This window comes from Boleophthalmus pectinirostris, unplaced genomic scaffold (assembly GCF_026225935.1).
Source record: "Boleophthalmus pectinirostris isolate CB_2022bp ecotype Guang Dong unplaced genomic scaffold, ASM2622593v1 HiC_scaffold_8, whole genome shotgun sequence".
In the NCBI taxonomy this organism is placed as follows: Eukaryota; Metazoa; Chordata; class Actinopteri; order Gobiiformes; family Gobiidae; genus Boleophthalmus; species Boleophthalmus pectinirostris.
The window spans coordinates 16063741-16081346 of NW_026571515.1; the positions used below are offsets into that span (position 1 = coordinate 16063741).

The 17606-nt window shown below is 39.2% G+C and overlaps 1 protein-coding gene across 1 annotated transcript; it reads left to right on the plus strand.

Moving 5' to 3' along the window:
- Positions 1 to 4969: 4969 nt before the first annotated feature.
- Positions 4970 to 14605, plus strand: otud5a (OTU deubiquitinase 5a). Its single transcript, XM_055166207.1, is given in 10 exon segments — positions 4970 to 5751; positions 8105 to 8557; positions 8754 to 8847; positions 8923 to 8987; positions 9537 to 9805; positions 9807 to 9837; positions 10724 to 10906; positions 11034 to 11238; positions 12782 to 12853; positions 12984 to 14605. Coding segments are annotated over 9 exon segments (1494 nt in total). The 5' UTR covers positions 4970 to 5751; positions 8105 to 8125; the 3' UTR covers positions 13127 to 14605.
- Positions 14606 to 17606: the final 3001 nt, after the last annotated feature.

A 17606-nucleotide genomic window follows, 5' to 3' on the forward strand; every position in this document is an offset into this window, starting at 1 on the left:
ACCAAAGCAGAACTAACCACCACAATGTTCAGGTCATATAATGGACAGTTTAAAAAGCAGGTGGAACTACATGAACACAAACCTTTACTTTGTTTCAGAGCAGCCAACATGTGGACATTTCTGTTTTAACACTTTTAATCTTTATTTAAAGGGCCCACATCACGCTATATGTTATAATGTTTCCTCATCACAAACATACCTGGAGTTGTGTTTTGTTTCGGTCACACAAGGTAAAAGGCAGCCATTAACTTGAAAACTACAGCTTCATGACACTGGTGGAATAAAGCATTTTCATCTATGGAAATGCAGACAGACTAAAAGGATTACTCAAACTTGTGTGAATGAAACAAAACACAACTCCAGGTCTGTTTTTGAGGAGGTAACATTCTGACATGGCTTAAAGCTCACAAGAGACAATTTTGCGTAATATAGGACCTTTAAGGCTCATTACGGCATTTATTTAGAGATAAAGAAGCATAGATATTGTTAGCCTCCCTTTAATAACACTATATCTTGAGCTGATCTGACATCATGAGGTTTAGATATTGTTACACCCTTAATCTGTTCCATACCGGGTAAACTTGCTCTTAAAGGTGCATTGTGTAAGTTTTCTGGTAGAGGGTCCGTCAAATGCTTGTGGTCTGGAATGTTTCACAGTATGGTATTAAACCTTTCTAACTTAATAGAGTTACAGGTCAGATCTGTGCAGAGGCAACCCCGCTCACAGTCAGAGTATGTGTTTTTCTAGGTATTCTTGAGCTATAAAACCACCTCTAATTTAATACATGTAAGGCAGAGCTGTTTAATGTCATACTGTGGAACTTTCCAGGCAGAGTAGTAACATCTCCATATAAACAAGCAGGTGGCAGAACCTCAACAAAAAAGTTACACAGTGCACCTGAAATTATATGCTCTATTGTCATTTTCCAATATACTGTACCACAGGAATCCATGTATCATTCGTTCATTTGTTTTTCAAAATAAAAACAAAAATAATAAAACAAAAAAATAACTATTTTCTTCATGATTTATCTCCAAAACCAAAATGAAAAAACAGACAATGATTTGTTTTTTCAGTTTTCAATTTTGTGTTTAAATGAATAATGGAAAAAACAGATAATGGCCGTTTCCCGTTTTTGTGACTGTGATGCCAGACTTTTGCACTACATACGGACTGAACCAGGACTAATCCAGGACTGAGACTGGGACTGAGATAGGGACCAGACCAGGACCAGACCGGGACTGAGACTGGGATGTCAGACTTTTGAGCCACATACGGACTGAACCAAGACTGAACCAGGATTGAACCAGGAGTGTCGGGACAGGCCTGGAGGTGCGCCCGCATAGACTGATCAGGACTGAGACCGGTACCAGACCGGGACCAGGCCAGGACCAGGCCGGGGCTGAGACCCGGACTGACCCTGCACTAGACCGGGACCAGGACCAGGACTGATCCCAGGACTAAAACGGGACTACACCAGGACTGAACCAGGACTAAACCAGGTCTAAACCAGAACTGAACCATATCCCGGTGTCAATCCCGGTCTGGTCCCAATCTCAGTCCTGGTTCAGTTCTTGATCAGTTCTGGTTCAGTCCATATGTGGCGCAAAAGAAATGGTCATTATCTGTTTTTTCCATTATTAATTTAAACACAAACTTGAAAATTGAAAAAATTTATCGTTAACCATTTTTTCATTTTGGTTTTGGAGACAAATAATGAAGACAATAGTTTTTTTTTGTTTGTTTTTTCTTATTTTTGGTTTTATTTTGAAAAATGAATAAACAAATGATGCAAGGATATTTTAATAAAGTATTAAAAGTAAAGTTATTTTAATAGATAAGTAAATAATAGTATAGTATACTATTTACTCATCATATTTACTTATCCTACTATTTACTTATCAATAAGATAGCAATACGTATTTTAATAGACAGTAAGTAAGGTTCTTTTAATAGATCGATGGTTGTAGCTTTCATTCTTTCTTTAATTTCTCTGACTCTTCCTTCAGAACTGTGACTCCAAAAGTGGTAAACAGCGCCGCTCGGTGGACATTCAGGAGATAGACCATGATGACACTGGATACTTTGTCGTGCCCCTCCTCTAAACACTGCAGTTTTGAAAATATTTTAAGTATGTATATATTTATTTATCAAATCTATAATTTTAGGTAAGAATTTCAACTTTGAGCACAGTTATTGTGGATTTTCTCAAAATGACACACAAAATAATCCCTGACCTCTCTCTACCTGCACTGAGGTGGTAAAGTGACGGACCAGCTCTAAATTTCTGAATACATGTATTTATGGGATGGCCTGTCCTGGGCCCAACAACGCCTCTACTACCTGAGGATCTTTTTCTCAACATATACCCCAAACTTTCCAATTTTGCAGGCCTACCTAACAAAATTTTGATGGATTGTACTTAGGGGTTTGTTGATACCATCTGATTTGTTACAATTTTACTAAAATTTAGATATTCAGAATCCACGTTGTAATTTTTGTATCTATTATGTCCATAAAATTAAGCAAGAAATTAAAATCTGGCTAATTTAGTTAAGATTAACTTTACATTTTGCAAATATGTGGTATGTATGCCTTTTTAAAACACAATTTTATACATGATAACAGTAAATGATGGAAAAACATGCAAAGTATTTTAACATTAACAAAAAGCACTTAGCTTAGTTGGCCTACAATCATTTTTTACAACTCAATTTATGCAAGTACATTTCTTACAGACATTTTTATCGTGTTTATTCCAGATGACCTTCTCAAGAGTTCCTCAGTTTGTGCATGACATTGGTCCAGAAATGTTATACCAATCGGATCCCCTTCTCCTCCTCCTTTTCCTGATCTTGAATTAAAAAACAGTAACACAATCTGTATGTTTGGTAAGAAGGTGTTTCTAGTTCTTATAGTGTCTTTGTTATATTTTTACTTTCACAGCAGCCTCACTATTATGAGTAAGACGTTTCCTTTGTCTATCTTGCTTTTTATATCTTTCTTGCTTAAAAAATAAAAATAAATAAAATGGAAATGGGAAAAAGGCAATAGTTTTGTTGGTGATTTAACTGTTGGAAGAACATTTCATATTGCTCCTGAGCTATAGTCTATGAATTTAAAATGCTTATGATAGTATAAAACATCTACTTATTTTAGTCAAATTCATCATACTTTTAGATCAACACAGTTTTCTATCTTATCCGATACTGGAGTTAAATGCTTAGAAAATAACAAATTAAAAACCTAAGAGGGCCAGAAAGCAAGAAACCCCCAAAGCCTTAAACATAAAAGAATTGTACAGGAAATCCAAGGTGTGAACATAGAAGAGGAACCTTACTGACAATTCAGTGACCCACTATGATTATGCTGTATTATAGGCTCTATTCACCAGACCAGAATATGTTGGAATCATTTGGATATATTTATTTGTTTACTTATTTATTTATTTGTTTGTTTGTTTATTTCATTAAGTATAAAAATACATTAACAGTGTCCTAATACTAAACATACAAGAAATTAATGAAAAGGAGCAGAAAGAAGAGTAATCTTGTGTTATCTTTCTTTTTACTTTAAAACATTTCAAATCAATACATTTCATTTCAGTGACAAATATTAATCAATTGCAAACAGAAATCTTCACTTTTATGCGCAACAACTTAGGTTTCTTTTCACAGTTCACTGGAATTTACACATTTTTAAATGCCATTATTGTACTTGATCCTTTGATATCTTTGTCAAGACTGTTCCATAAGTTAACTCCTTTCACAGCGATGCTTCACTTCATAACCTTGGTTCTGAATCTGTTTTTTAAATTTTTTTTTATTTTAGTGGCTCATCTCAAACAATCTTTGAATATTTAGGTAATACATGGCACTTTGTTTTATACATGACTTTGAGGATACTTAAAGCAAAAATGTCATACATTTAAACATTTAAGTTTAACAAATAATGGATTTGATGGCTCTCTATAATGACTGTTGGGGATAATTCTCAAGGCCCTTTTCTGTAAAATAAATCATAGATGGAATTTTACATGCTGACCCCGACATTTCCACACTGTACATCAGATATGGTGCAATTACAGAGTTATACAAGGTTCATAATGCTGCACTATTTAGTAAGAATGACAGTCGGTAACTACACTGGAATCACAAATGATCAATGACGTGTGTGAAGCTGCCTATATAACAAAAGCTTGGTAGGTAAAAACCTATGTTCTCTAAAGTGGGCTGCATTTTTTCATGTAAAATCCACCAGATTAGAGGAAATTACACCTGTTTTGTGCAAAATCTTCTGGCGGAGGACCCTCCAAACCCCCCTGCCTGAGAGAAGTGCAAGGTACATATGAAAGGGACCTGTCCCCAGTGTAGCTGTAGGTCTAGTAATGTCCCTACAGTGGACCTGAGCAGCAGATAGAAGTTTCCAGAGTTTTCACTGTAATAACATACATAAATAACATTACAGTAAACAAAGCTCTTTTAAAAATATATATTTTTAACGATGTACTGCTTCTGGTGAAGAAACAGCTGCTTGTCTCCATGTAATGTAGTCTTACATTTACTCATTATGTTTACTTCAGTATCTTTTGCCTTAAATTGTAGTCTGGCACCATAACAGACAAGCAAGTGAAAGAAAAACACTGCCGCCCGCCTGCCTCACGTACTGACCACCAGGAAAGGTCATCTAAAAGTCTGCAGATCTCCACCCAGAGGTCCATCTCGAAAAGATAAACTGTGCAGTGCACTTTTACTGGCCTATAATGGGGCATGATAATAAAGTAGTCTGCTGTATTTGATGTTTCATGTATTCTCTTTTATAATTCCTTTTTTTCACATTTCTCAGACTGAGGAAAGGATATTTAATAATATATAATAAAGGTTATTAATAAGAAATCAGACTGAAGAAGCAGTGAGTGGGAAGTGACGTGAGCGCGCACGGTGCCGTACGTCAGTCTGTGTTGATGTTTTGTGAGTGGTGCTGAGGTGGAAACCAACAGACGAGTCCCTTTTTTGCTTTAGAAGCCGTGTCCAAACTGTCGAGCTGTCTGCCCTGCTGCTCGCTTTGGTTTCGGAGAGAGGCTTTTCTGTGTGATCGGGACCTCAGTGCTCTGGTTTGAAGACAAAAACATCGAAATATTCGATGTGAACAGGCGGACTGTCGTTCGATTCTGTAGCATTAGCTGTTAGCTACCGCGAAGCTAACACCAAGTGCTAACGCCAGCGATGTTTTGATGGAAGAGTTTCTGACACCCTCGGCTCTCCGTGTACAGGACAATGATGGTTAACTATTTATCGTTAGATCTGTGAATTTGTTTTCTGTCGTAAGGAAATTTAGTGTATATATCCACAAAAGGGAAAAATAAGCGGACTGGAAGCTAAAGAGCTTAAAGCAACACTGCATCAATAGAAGGTTAGTGAACAGTCGAGCTGACGGTCGCGATCTTTTCTGCCCAAAGTGACTGACTTCACCGCTGGAATCACCGCCCTGGCCCACGGTAACCGGACACTGTCTGTATGCCGCTCTGTCTACATCCAGAGAGCGACACAATTGTCCAACGGAGCTGTTTTTGAGTCGGTTTAAAGTGGATACCGGTGTCTGCGACCGCCGGGAACATCTGGCCTCCACCGAGCCTGTAGGACTGCTGTGGTTCACGGAAAAGGGCAACAAAACCGGCCATTCTTTCTTGAACTGCATTTGTACGCAGAAGGTGAAGTGGATTTTACAACGAGGAATATTCTCGGAGAAAGGTAACTTTGAGAGCAAGGAGATAGTGACATGAATTGAAAAGGCAACTTTAATCTGCACATTGATTAACCAGCACAGATGCACTCTTTACACTTGGTATTTATTTGTTACATCTTCATGTTTATCATTCCTATGTCTGTATTTTAAGACCCTTTTATTAAAGGCACAGTATGTTACTTTTCTGAAGTAGTGTCTGCCATCTGCTTGTCTCCATGGAGGTGTTATTTCTTTCCCAAGAATATTCCACAGTATGGCATTAAACCCATCTGTAATTAGACTGGCCGACACTGTTGTATTCTCACATATCACCACTAGATGCTGTCTATGTTAATGCTGTCTGCAGTGACAGCTTTGTCCTGATCCCAGACCAGAGGGCACATTTGATGGGAGGGGATCTCACATCTGCCCTCTACTGGTGAGAAAAAAATCAAATAACTGGAAAGATGGTAGATTTAATCATATCTATCTCCATGGCTGCAAGCAGATAACACCACCAGGCCACGGTACATATCAAATATGTAGAGAGGGGCTCCCGCGTCCAGTGAGCATTGCATGTTTTTCAAGTTATTTTTGAGTACTAAAAGATATACATTAAATGCCAGACTGTGGAGCATTCCAGACAAAGTAATACCACAAATGACACCCCATTGGGACCAGAAGATCCCATCCAGAAAAGTTTCATAATGCACCTTTAGGGGTTGGGAATATACAGAAAAATATATATCATGTTTTTCTTTAATCCAAAATTGTGATTGGCGGAACCTAAACAAAGCTTAAGTTGCAGAGGTCACATGATCTGAAGCAGAGCTTCAAAGAACAAAGTCTGTGTGGAGCTGTGGGTTCAAACATAACATCTCCTACACTACTTTAATGTAACAGAAGTTATCTTCTTCTTCATAAAGCTCACACATCATGTGATTGGTCCACCTGTCAATCACTCACAGAGGCTGACCAATAGGAGGAGTGGGAGGGAGGAACATGTTTGTGTTTCAGCACAGAGCTGCATTAAACAGAGAAGCACTGAATCATAGAAGATGTGGAAATTATTTGAAAGTGAAAAGTGTTTTATTTGTTTGAATAGAAAATGCATTAGTAATAGGTTGTATTTTGTAACATTTTCCAATCATTTCAGATGGAGAGAATCCACAAATGTCAAACCTGATTGATTTGTTGTTGATTAGCTTCACAAACTTTCTCAGTTTCCTGCAATTATAACGCTATTATAATTTTTCTATCACTGTTGATCGCCCCATGATTACAGTTGCATAACCATAAATCAGATTCTTAAAAAAAATCAGCCTTGTGGGTTTAAGCAGCAGATCTGCTTTCTGACTCATCACTACGAGTGACTTCTGATACTGATCCCTTTTGAAAGTTAAATGAAGCCCAATACCAAGTTATCAACTGTTACCAGTGAGACGTAACAACGTGAACACGTCTCTCTCAAACTGACTGGGTCTCTTTTAATCTTTAGTTTTAGTGTCATATTTATGAGTATCATTGCTCATCAGAAGACCAGTCTGATATAGTATAATATATATTATGCATCTAAGATGAGTCACACGTGGGAATAAAGGTCTTTACGGTGCATTATTCTGCCAATCTGCGCCATCAGCAGAACATCTCCAACAGTTGCACACATCACTTTCATACCAGGCAATGTGGGTGAAGTGTCTTGTCCAAGGACACAACACAACAAATTTCCCCTTGAGCCACCGGTGCCCCACTGTGGCACCTGGGTATTCAGCGGCCTCCCATCCAGACACTAACCAGGCCCTGCCCTGCTTAGTTTCGGAGATCACGTGGGCATAGACTTTGTTAAAAAGAACTCATGATATGCTTGAAAAACAGACTTACATTTTCCTCATTTGCACTAAGACACAAAGACGCACCTTTATAAACACAGAAGTGTCTCCAGTGAAGTTTTGAAAGTGTTGTGACATTTACCTGCAACTCAGTGTTCACCACGTGATCCATCAGTGTTTACTGAGTTTTGTGCAACTCAGAAAAATGTATAAGAGATGGAATTAGAGTGGAAATGAAAAAGGCACCACTGCTCTGACCAGAACCAGCTGCATTGTGTAGCCTATTAGATAATTTATTTTTATGTTGTCATAAGATTTCACTAGTTGCAGAATTAAATTTTCTTTCACCTGATTTTGTGCTAAATCCAAAGTGAAGGAAGCAGAAGCGTCATTACTAGGAAATAAAAAGAGTCAGTTTCACCTAAATTACTCCATGGGGTTATTATTGTCATAATTGTCTGTGAATTAACTGTAAATTGTGTTGAAGTTCCCTAAAACTGAACAGATGTAAAGTGTAACTTGAGTCTAACCCTCTGCCCTCCTCCCACAGTTGTTCAGCTCCCGTTGAACCATGACCATTCTTCCCAAGAAAAAGCCCAGTTCTGGAGGTCCTGATGAAGACAATCGTGGCAGTTCAACTGCACGGCCACGAGCCTCTCCCCCTCCCTGGTCATATGCTCCACCTCCCCCCACACCAAGCACCTCTCCTCCACCTTCAGCCCCTCCCTCCGTGGGTCCCTCAGAGCCTGGAGCCTCCAGGGCTGAGCTGGGAAGCTGTGGGGGAGGGCTGGGGGACTGCTGCTCCGGTCCTGGGCTCAGCAAACGCAGGAGACAGGCCGGAGGATGCTCAGTGGCTGTGGGCTCTCTCACTGGAGGTGGGCAGCCAGGGGTCACGGGCCCCGGGGCCAGTCAGGATCAGGAGGAGGGAGCTGGAAACAACAGTGAGGATGAGTACGAAAACGCAGCACGACTACAGGCTGTGGACCCCGCCACTGTGGAACAGGTGAGGGGACTGTTTAAGCTACTGATGGTGACGGGTAATGAAACAATATGCAGTATTTGACATCTATTCTTGTCAACTTACACTTCCATACAGCTCCACTTTCTGCATGTAGTTTTATTGTGTGTAATTTGTCTGTGTGGGGTCTGATTTTACTTTTTTGAAAGTAAAATTCAATTCATTTTTTGATTGCTTTCAGCAGGAGCACTGGTTTGAGAAAACTCTAACGGAGAAAAAGGGCTTTGTCATAAAGAAAATGAAGGAAGATGGAGCCTGTCTCTTTAGAGCTGTTGGTAAGTCCCTCCCGTGTGGCGGCTGCTGCATAGACTGCGCATTGTCCAGGTCTGATTTAAACCTTTGTGTTACAGCCGACCAGGTGTACGGAGACCAGGACATGCACGAAGTGGTCAGGAAACACTGTATGGATTATTTGGTGAGTTCCTCCTCTTCACCTCCCACATTTATGATTGTTCTTTGTCTCTCTCTGTCCAGGTTTTGGTATAAATCTTCAATTATGTTGTGTTAAACTTACATCTAGCATTGCCCTTAAAGTGTTTTTGCTTCATTCACATATGTTTGAGTAATTCTTTATTATGATTCTGTCTATATCTCCAATGAAGCGATAATCTCCAAGTTAACAGCTTCATTTTTATCTTTTGTTCAGTAGAGATTGGCATTTCCAGGGCTGAAATTATCCAATTGGTTCTAGTGAAGGTGTATGAAGTTTAAAAACACAGTAGAGCACTTCCTGTATTACCACATGAACAGAGTATTTTCAGTTTGAGAGAAGAAATCAGCCTAAATGTGCAGAGTTTGTGTGATAAAACATATGTGAATGAAACAAAACACAACTCCAGGAATGTTCGTGATGAAGAAATATCAGAAAATAACATAAAAGGGGCCCTTTAATTTCCATTTCCATTTTAATTTCCATCTCCAATTTTCCATTTAAATAGATTTTTTGGTTTTTTTTTTCTTTCAGATGAAGAACGCCGACTACTTTTCAAGCTATGTAACAGAAGACTTCACCACTTACATCAACCGCAAGCGCAAGAACAACTGCCACGGCAACCATATCGAGATGCAGGCCATGGCGGAGATGTACAACCGTCCGGTGGAGGTTTACCAGTACGGCACAGAGCCCATCAACACCTTTCTCTCCATTCACCAAAACCATGACGAGCCCATCCGCGTCAGCTACCACCGAAACATTCACTACAACTCCGTGGTCAACCCCAACAAGGCGACTATCGGGGCTCGGGCTGCCCGCCTTCAAACCAGGGGTAAGTGTCAAGAATTGAATGGAGCCCACAGAGATCTATACTTAAAGGTGCATTGTGTAACTTTTCTGGTGTGTCATTGATCCTGTAATGTTCCACAGTTTGACATTAAACAGCTCTACCTTACATTTATTAAATTACTGGTGGTTTTACAGCACAAAAATACCAACAAAAACAGGAATTCTGACTGTGAGCGGGGTCCACAGATCCTGACCTGTAACTTAGTCTGGTTTAGTCTCCACGAAGATAGAAAGATTTAACGCCATACTGTGAAACGTTCCAAACAAAGTTATAACATTTCCAGGAAGCTTCCACCAGAAAAATTACTCAATACACTTTTAAACAGCTCATGTTACACAATTTTCTGATCTCTGTTATAATGTTTAATCATCACAAACCCAGAGTTGTGTTTTGTTTTATTCAGTTTAATACACAAATCTTGCATGTTTGGGTTTGAGTTCTTCTTTCAAACTGAAACACAAATACAGGAAGTTTTCTACTGTGCTTTTAAACTTCATACACCTTCTCTAGAATCATTTGGATAATTTCAGATCTGGAATTGCAGATCTCTGTTGAACGAAAGTTAAAATGTAGCTGTTCAACTTCAAAACTACCGCTTCTTGACATGACAAGGTGGGGCAGAGCATTTTGAGCTTTGGAGATGTAAACAGACGAATAAACCAGGATTAGTCAAACATGTTTAAATGAAACAAAACACAACTCCAGGTTTGTTTTTGAGGAAAGTAACAACATTATAACATGGCTTAAAGCTTACAAGAATCCATTTTGTGCAATATCGGACCCTTAATCGAGTTTAGACCTATTTGTAAACGTTCCAGTATTTTCCAGAATCATTAAATCATTTGTCTGCTCTCGATGTCTCCTCCAGTACGCAGACCAGTCACTGATGAAGTCTGCCATAAAGACCTCAGAAGAGTCATGGATTGAGCAACAGATGTTGGAAGATAAGAAGCGCGCCACTGACTGGGAGGCCACAAATGAGGCCATCGAGGAGCAGGTGGCCCGAGAGTCGTACCTGCAGTGGCTCCAGGACCAGGAGAAGACCAGACAGGTACCACAGCTGCACATGCACGTCCAGTTTTATCCTTCAGTCCTTTTTTCTGAGCTAGTCCAGTAGTACATTTGAAACATTAGTAGTTTTTGCCAAAGGTTAAGTATTTCTTTTTTTATGTTCAAAGCCTCGTAAAGCCAGCGCCACCTGCAGCTCGGCGACGGCAGCTGCATCGAGTGGACTGGACGACTGGAGTGCCCGGTCGCCACGACAACGGGAAACAGACACCACTCACTCCGACCTCACCACCGCTACGGCGACGAGCAACAAACCTCCGTCTCCAGGGGGCGCTGCACTCATCCTCAGCAAACCTCCGTCCCCCTGTGCTCCGGGTGAGAGTTTTATTTTATTGTGGCGTAATTTTAACATTCATTGTTCCTCAAAATCAGCATTAGCGTTAGAATTTAGACAAAAACACCTTTATAAATGCAGGAGTGAGCATTTGTAAATTCTTAAAAATATCTTCAGTGATATATCCACCCACAACTCACTGCGTTATCGTTAAGTATTTATTCATTTTAGTGTAACTTGGAAAAACCCTATAGAAATAGAATTGAACAGTAACAGGAACAGTCTGCCAACGCCGGATTTACAATGACTGCAAGTGCGCTGTGATACGTACAACAGCAGCGATGTGTGTTTGACCAAAGCAATGTGGTTTCACTTTAGTTCACTCAATAATTCATGTGTAATGACCTGAAAATCTCTCCAGACCCCTGCGGTGTGCGCCAAAAATAGACTTCTTGTGGATTCTTTCCGCAGACCTGAGCCTCTCCTGCACCTGCACGCCTCAGAGGTCAGAGTGACAGGGTGCAGAGGTCAAATGCATGAACCCGTTTGATGCTGGTGTGATGTTAGCCATAGTCAGATATCACGTCAGGGCCAAATTTCCAAATTGCACTTGTTTTTGCACATTGACAACATAAGCTGTACACATCCTGCAAAAGAACACACATTAGCCGCTCAAATCAAAGGATTTATACAAACATGTGTCAGTCAAATGGTTCAGCTTCATAGCTACTATGGAAAACTGAGGCTGCTAATAATAGCATCTACGAATAAGATAACTGCGTACTAAAGCTAACAATTACTCAAGTTACATAACTATAACAATGATACGAGCACTGCATATGAAACTTAAATGTTCAATAACAATATTGGCAGATCTGCATCGCTCCCTCTCTTTCCTTGAGCTCTGTTATTCCTCAAACGCCTTCCCCACATTGACTCCATGTGAGATTGGGCTCCATGTGAATCGGGGTCCGATTCACGTTTTCTTTTCCTTGCGTCCTTGGACAAAGGCTTGCACTGTCTCGTAACTGGTTGTGTCATGGCTTACACCTCACAAATAAACACTAGATATTTATTCTTGCAGTGATCTGCGGATAGGGTCAGTAAGGGGAGTGTCGCAGCTCTGTTACCTTTGTGTATGGTGAAGTGCCTTAAGCACTTTGGCTCTTGCGAGAACAAGAACAGAGCCCAGGGAGCTGCCACCGGGTCAGTGGCTTCCAAGTTGCGTGTCTGGTTTTTCCGCCCAGAGACACTTGTGCCAGTGTACCCTTCAAACACCCCAAAATGTCATTATGTAACCATCAGAGGCTCTTTGAAAGACATTAATTAAGGTAAAAATGTTACTTAATTCTGATTTAAGTCTTGAGGGACCCGTGCGAGTCCTGAAACACAGCAGACTTGCAGTCACTGTTCACCGGCTGTAACAGTGATGCGTGTTCACTGTTGTGCACAAAGCCGGGTGCAAATTATTTAAAAAAGAGTCAATATGATGTTTGTGCATGGAAGTGATAGTCATGGTTTCTTTGACAGTACCAGTGATCAGTAATAATTGTAACTGTGTGTGTGTGTGTGTTTGTAATCTAGGTCCCAGTAATCCAAGTCGTCACCATCTGGAATACAGAGCTATAATGCAGGAAATGTCCCCCACTGCTTTTGGTGAGAGTGTAGTTAGTTAGTTAGTTAGTTAGTTAGTTATAATATAGTATAAGTCTTTTGTTTACTTTAAAATAGATGACTATTACATCTTGGTCTTCCAGCAGCCGTTTTCAAGTGTTTCTGTCCTTAGGTCTGACAGACTGGGAGGACGATGAGATCCTGGCTTCTGTGTTGGCGGTGTCCCAGCAGGAGTATTTAGACAGCATCAAACAGCGGCAGAGCAGCTCCAGCAGCATGCACAGAGAGAGAGAGCCTTCCCCAGACAGCAGCTGATACAGACAACCATCCTCAACTCCACTACCTTCACTCCTCTCTCCACTGTCCCTCCTCCCACCAACTTCACACACAGGACCCAAATAAATCATCAGATGCACCCTTTAGTTTCTTCATTCTTCAACTCAAACATGAGCTGAGAATTATAGGCATGTTATAATATGAACATGGGTTTCTTTTAAGAACTAAGCTCAGTTTTACTGATGTTGCTACTTAAAGCTCCTCTATTATGCTGTTTTGACATTTTTGAGCATTAAACCATTTTATATTGTTGTTTACTCCTCATTATCCAACCTGGAGTATTTTGAGTTGTCTTTTTTGATTCTAATGCTACATAATGACCCAGTGTCCGGAGGGATGAAATTAAAAACATACACAGAACACTTCATACACTCATTCATACACACAAAGCTAAAATTGTCAGAATGTTGCATAATAGGGGATCTTTAAGTCAAAAGGTTGCGGCAGTTCATCTGATTTTGTGAGCACTTACAGGCCCCAATAGTTAGCAACAACTCCTTGGACTTGACATTCAAATTTGCACAATATTCTATATTCTAGGAAAAATGCCAGTGGGTAGTTTATGATATTACTAATGGCGTTTTCCAAACAAGCTCAAAATCACCTCAAAGTCTTACTTTGGTCTCTTAATCTGTATTACTGTTTTTCTTTTTCCATTCATTTTTTTCCAAAAACATGTATAAAGACTGTGAAATAATTTGATAAAATCAGAATTAAATCATGAAACTGACCCACCCTTCCCCTCTAAAAAGGCTAACTTAGCATGTTGATATTAAAGTCTGTTTTGTAAAGCTAGTTCTTTGCTATAATGACGGTTGTTTAACGGGTGTAGTTCATTAAATGAGCGCTTTGCAAGGAGGAAATCCATGATAAAGAGTGATCTGTAAAATGTACAGATATTTTTTCTTGTGTTAAAATAACTGTAAAGTTAAAGTTCTGGCACTTAATATTTCTATTTGTTGATTCTACAGAAACTTGAAATTACTAAATTTAAATGCCAAAATAAAACTCAAAATTTCCTTAAAAATGTTTTAAAAATCCAAATTAAAATCTTACTTTCTTATGCATAAATGTCTTGGATTAGCGCTTTTTAAAAACTGCACCTCTGGAAATTGTCATAGCACGTAATTGAACCATTTCAAAAGTGTTTTTTTTTTTTTTTTTTTCTTGGCCTGAAAACCACATTTTAGCCTGAGCCCTCCTCCCCTCTCCCTTTGTCATCCTGCACCATCAGACTTATTTAGCTGCATGTGTAATGACCACCACCAATTAATATCATCTTAGAAAAAAGTCAATAATAAAAAAGGAGAGAAAAGAGAAAATTGTGATCCTTTCTCCTGTTGATTGAATAATGTTGTATTAATAATTATATAAGTTTGTTTTATTTTATTTTCCTGTTTGGGATGAAAATACTTTTTTTTTCTTGGAATAAAAAGAAAACGTTTCTGAACAAATAGATTCCTTGTTTTGTCTGTTTTATTTTTGGCAGCCGTAGCAATTAACAACTTAAAATATTTCCTTTGAATAGCCAAAAGTCCTGAAAATGGCCTCTGTAAACAAAACCTACACTCATATTTATGATAGGGTGTAGTCACAGATGTATAATAATCCTTGTGTCATATAATAATAATTAAAAGCATTCCAATCTAATACACTTTGTTTATATAGCACATTTTATTAACAACAGTTTCCAAAGTGCTGCACAAAACAAATAAAACATACAATAGAAACATAAAAATAAAGCTCTCATAAAATAAATAAAATAAAATAAAATAATACTCTCATAAAAATAAAACTCCAGTAGTCCTTGTAAAAAAAAATTAAATAAATAAAAGACAACAGAGGACCTCACAACTCACGCGGTGTTAAAATCCAGAGAATAAAAGTATGTTTTAAAAGAAGCGAGTAACATTAATTTTCTAGGATTATGAAATGAACAAGAGACTTTTTCATGTCGTGAAAGAGGTCACACTTTAGTTGACCTTAAAGCGGCGCTAAACACTGCGTCTTTTTCAGGTGAGGCCTTGGGTTTTAGCCAATCAAATCCTTCCTGATCAACCTGCGCTCGACCTGAACAAGGAAGCGTCTGTTTATACCAGAGAGCATCTTTCACTGACAGGAGCACTCACTCTGACCACTGAAAAACGTCACTTTTGTAAGTTTAAATACGTATATGTGTATAGTGTATAATGTAGTGTAATGTATAGTGTAGGTTTGACCAAAAATATATGTATTCCACCTATAATCAGTGTGTGTTTGAGTGTATTGTTGTTGTAGTTGCCATAGATATTGAACGGTAGAACTCGCATTGACTCCCGCTGTTTATTGGAAGGAATGCGTCAACAAAGCCGCCATCTTGGTACGGGGTAAGGCTGCTTTAAATGAATGAACATCAATGGGGGACAAGTTGATATCGATGTTTCCCACAGACCAAGTAGCATCACCTTCCTTCCCCCATCAGTCCTGGTTTAGGCCTGGTTTAGTCCTGGTTCAATCCTGGTTTAGTCCTGGTTCAGCTCTGGTTTAGTCCTGGTTTAGTCCTGGTTCAATCCTAGTTTTAGTCCGGGTTTAGTCCTGGTTCAGCTCTGGTTTAGTTCTGGTTCAATCCTGGTGTAGTCCTGATTTAGTCCTGGTTCAGTCCTGGTTTAGTTCTGGTTAAGCTCTGGTTTAATCCTTTTAAGTCCTCGTTTAGTCCGGGTTCAGCCCTGGTTCCGCCCTGGTTTAATCCTGGTTTAGTCCGGGTTCAGCCCTGGTTCAGCTCTGGTTCAGTGCTGGTTTAGTCCTGGTCTAGTCCTGGGTTCAGTCACAACATTTAGTATCATAGGCCTACAAAATAAAATCTTACTTATCAAATGTTCTGCTCTTACGTCTTCTTATTCTGCTCATTTGCATGTTTGTATGCGGTGCAAAAATCCGGCATCTTTGCTCACTAATACTGTGAAAAACTTTACATTAAACCACAAGTGGGCAATTACTTTTTCCATGGGGCCACATGAGAAACAGAAAATATTGTAGAGGGCCGGGCCAAAATGCTCAAACTCAATTCTGCATAATATTAATTGTATTTCTTTCTTTCATTGTTTTGATGAGCTGGTCACACTGGTAAGAGTTTATGTTATGAAAAAGTGAGGTTGCCTTTCAAAAAATTTCATTTAAAAAAACATCTCTAAAATAAAAGCAATGCATCTTTTGTAATTCCAAATTATCTTAACCAGACCAGTCAGAGTCAACCAAAGGGTCACAGTATTGTATTAAACCTTTGTATCTTCATAGAGACCAAACCAGATTTACAGGTTACAGGTCAGATCTGTGCAGATGCAATGCCGCTCAGAATCAGAATACCTGTTTTTCTAGGTATTTTTGAGCTATAAAACCACCCGTAGTTTAATAAATGTAAGGTAGAGCTGTTTAATGCCATAGTGTGGAACATTTCAGGCAGAGTAATGACATCTCCATGGAGCAAAGCATTTGACAGACTCCACGAGAAAAATTACACAGTGAACCTTTAGAATATAAAAAGTTAATTGAGATTTGAGAATTATTAAATATTTTTTTCCTTCTGTATTGTGTAGAGTTTTGTGTAGTCCAAGTTTTCTTTTAAACTACAATATATTTCTAACCTGATTCATCAGCCGGTTTCACTTTGTAGAAACCGTCTGACCTCTGTGCAGTGTTAGAATTCACTCACTCTACGGTAGGCGGGCACTTTTTATCATTTAACCAATCGCTATTATTTGGTAGTCACGTATGTAATGTGCTACTATCGGGGCTTTACTGCTATATTATGCTTTTCCCAAATCCTGTAGGAAGAAGGGCAAAAACATGTTTCCTCTTGATGAAATTCAATAAACATTCTCTTTCTTCTGGCTTTAAATCCTCGATCTCAGGAATCGTTAACAACACAGAATATATGGCTCTTCGCTGATTGTCTGGTGCCCAAACTTGCACTTCCGGGGTTTTTGCAAACCATCTAGTGCAGGCTTGTCCAAACTACGGCCCGTGGGCCAAATGCGGCCCTCTGACAAATTTTTCTTGGCCCCCAGGCTTCCATGTGACTTGATCCGAATCACTTTACATCAATTAAAAATTAACATTTTACTGCAAGATTTTTGAAAATCTACCTTGATAAAGCTAATATTGAATATTTAGTGTGTGGGTTTAAGGATCTTAGCAGGAATAAAGGCTGATGTCTCATTCTAATGTGTTAAACTTGCACGTATTTCAATCATTCACTTTACTGAGCACCAGTCTAGGGCCCTCTGCTTCGTCTGTGTTTAGATATGTGGCCCTTGATGAAAAAAGTTTGGACACCCCTGATCTAGTGTATTTTGATTCCTGACCGAGTTGCTGGAAAGAAATGAAATTGAGCGGAGGCACTAGGTGTAATATATTTCTTAAAACTGTAAGAAAATGTGTTTATGGGGCCATGGAACTCCAGTACCAAGATGGCGGCGGTATT